Source organism: Pteropus vampyrus, unplaced genomic scaffold (assembly GCF_000151845.1).
Source record: "Pteropus vampyrus isolate Shadow unplaced genomic scaffold, Pvam_2.0 Scaffold128, whole genome shotgun sequence".
In the NCBI taxonomy this organism is placed as follows: Eukaryota; Metazoa; Chordata; class Mammalia; order Chiroptera; family Pteropodidae; genus Pteropus; species Pteropus vampyrus.
Genome location: NW_011888909.1, coordinates 4,954,046 through 4,955,994, shown reverse-complemented (window position 1 = coordinate 4,955,994; position 1,949 = coordinate 4,954,046). Strand labels below are relative to the sequence as shown.

The 1,949-nt window shown below is 57.2% G+C and overlaps 1 protein-coding gene across 1 annotated transcript; it reads right to left on the bottom strand.

The window, feature by feature from the left end:
- Window positions 1-1,163: 1,163 nt before the first annotated feature.
- On the bottom strand, window positions 1,164-1,898 carry LOC105296730 (argininosuccinate lyase-like). The gene is made up of 3 exons (XM_011366991.2): window positions 1,734-1,898; window positions 1,471-1,577; window positions 1,164-1,364 (listed from the first exon to the last, which is right to left on the bottom strand). The coding sequence occupies exons 1-3, from the start codon at window positions 1,881-1,883 to the stop codon at window positions 1,220-1,222; spliced, it is 402 nt and encodes a 133-aa protein (XP_011365293.1). The 5' UTR covers window positions 1,884-1,898; the 3' UTR covers window positions 1,164-1,219.
- Between the last annotated feature and the right edge of the window lie 51 nt (window positions 1,899-1,949).

Genomic DNA, 1,949 nt, shown 5'->3' with positions numbered 1-1,949 from the left:
GTTCCCTAGGCCCCACCCAGAACCTGATTTAGAACGTCTCAGTGGAGCCTGCGAGTTTCCATTTATAACAATTTATGACACTTATTCCAGGTAGTAAGTGTCAGGAACCAAATTTTGAGAACCATTACTCTAGAACAGGGGTCCCCAGACTGGGTCGCAGACTGGTACCGGTTCGTGGCCTCTTAGGAACTGGGCCGCACAGCAGGAGGTAGGTTAACGGCTAGCATCACCACCTCAGCTCCAGCTCGGACCATCAGGCGATAGATTCCCACAGGAGCACAGCTCCCTGGTGTCAAAAAGGTTGGGGACTGCGCTCTAGATTTTACCTGTGACCTGTAGCTCTAACCCTTTATGGATTTTAGTGTTGTGTCCCCACTGCTGAAGTTTTGCTTCTTTAGTCTTTTCACTGCTCCCAGAATCACTTGGGAGGGGTTATCGTTCTTGAGTTTAGCTTGTTTGTCTTTGTTGTTAATAAAGTGTAAATTTCAGACATTTCTTATCAGGACTTTGGTGAGGTTCCCGTAAAAGAGGTCTCTGCACCTCCACTGGCTCTGGGGACTCACTGCTAGTGAACACTTACTGTGTGCCAGGCCTGGCCTCAGGCCCCTTGCTGACTCAATGTGACAACCCCTCCTTTGTCTGTGATCCTCCATGGTTAGTGCCTGGGAATTAACTGCACATCACTCTCTAGGGTGGAGAAGGTGTCTTCTTAACCTGTGCAGGAAGCTCGCCTAGGGCCGGACATCACACACCAAATATCTCATTCCCCTCAGGAGGGCAATGGTATGCTGTAGTTGTGCGTGACGGTCCAGGGAAGGGTGGGTTAAGCAAGGGCAGAATGGGAGCAGAGGAGCCTAGAGGGCACTGGAAGGAAGATGGACAGGGACTGACTGGGTTAACCAAACCCATCAGGTCCCACCAGGGCTCCAGGGAAGCCACTCCTGCCATGACACCCAGGCAAGTCACTGTGAAGCCATGGAATGAGGGGGGGCGGGAGGGGGGGCCTGACCGGAGCAGAGGCTCTGACGAGATGGCTATGTTCTCTCCTCCCTTCCCCACCGGGGAGTTGCCATCCTTGCCGTCTCTCCACTTCCTTGATGACCTCCACTGCCCCTCAACGGACCCCCCAAAAGCCCACCGCTGAGAGAGACAGGCTAGGCAGGAAATGCAGCAGCCTCCTCTCGGGCCCACTTTATTTGAGAGCGGGATGGGGAGGAGGCTAGGCCTGTTGTGCCCGCAGCAGTGCTCGCACCTGGCCAATCTGCCAGTCGACACTGGAGCGGGCGGTGCCACCCAGGGCAGCATACTGCTCCACACTGTGCCCATAGTCCCACACACGGCTCACATCACCAGAGAACAGGTGGCTAGGGGAAAAAAGGAGATGGGCTAGGGCAGCCCAGCCACTCCGGCCTCAGGCGACCCAGCCTCGTCCCCTGGGAGGCAGGAGAGGGAGAAGAAGAGGGGCTGCACCTGATGGTCTGTAGCTCCTGCAGCGACAGCTGGTTGAGGGTGACCCCTTTAGTCTCAGCCAAGAACACAGCTTTCCCAGAGGCCTCGTGGGCTTGACGGAATGGCATCTACGGGCGCCAGGTGGAAGGCAGCGCTGACACAGGCTGCCTCTGCTCCCTGGTCTGCTCTGGGTGCCCGCGCCCTCCTTGACCACCCCTGGTGAAGAGTGGCGGGGGCGGCATCGCTGTTCCGTCACCCATCCACCCCAGGAGCCCCACACATACCCCTTTGCGGACCAGGTAGTAGGCGAGGTCAGTGGCCAGCATGTCAGGACTAAGAGCCCGCGCCATGTTCTCAGGGTGAATCTGGGGGCACAGGCATGGGAATGATAAGTCCCGGGGACCCTGGGGCCTGAAGGTGCCAGCCCCAGGCATATACCCTCAGTCAGGATGTCCCCTGCCTCGGAAAGATCCACTCTCTCCCACTCTGTTCTGCTCTCT

What these genes read in the sequence shown, in the direction of transcription:
- LOC105296730 (XM_011366991.2), bottom strand. Translation starts at nt 1,883, where the DNA reads ATGCCTGGGGCTGGCACCTTCAGGCCCCAGGGTCCCCGGGACTTATCA. An exon ending in ACTACCTGGTCCGCAAAGGG is followed by an intron (nt 1,578 to 1,733) that starts GTATGTGTGGGG and finishes TGGCGCCCGTAG; the next exon opens with ATGCCATTCCGTCAAGCCCA. An exon ending in CAGGAGCTACAGACCATCAG is followed by an intron (nt 1,365 to 1,470) that starts GTGCAGCCCCTC and finishes TTTTTCCCCTAG; the next exon opens with CCACCTGTTCTCTGGTGATG.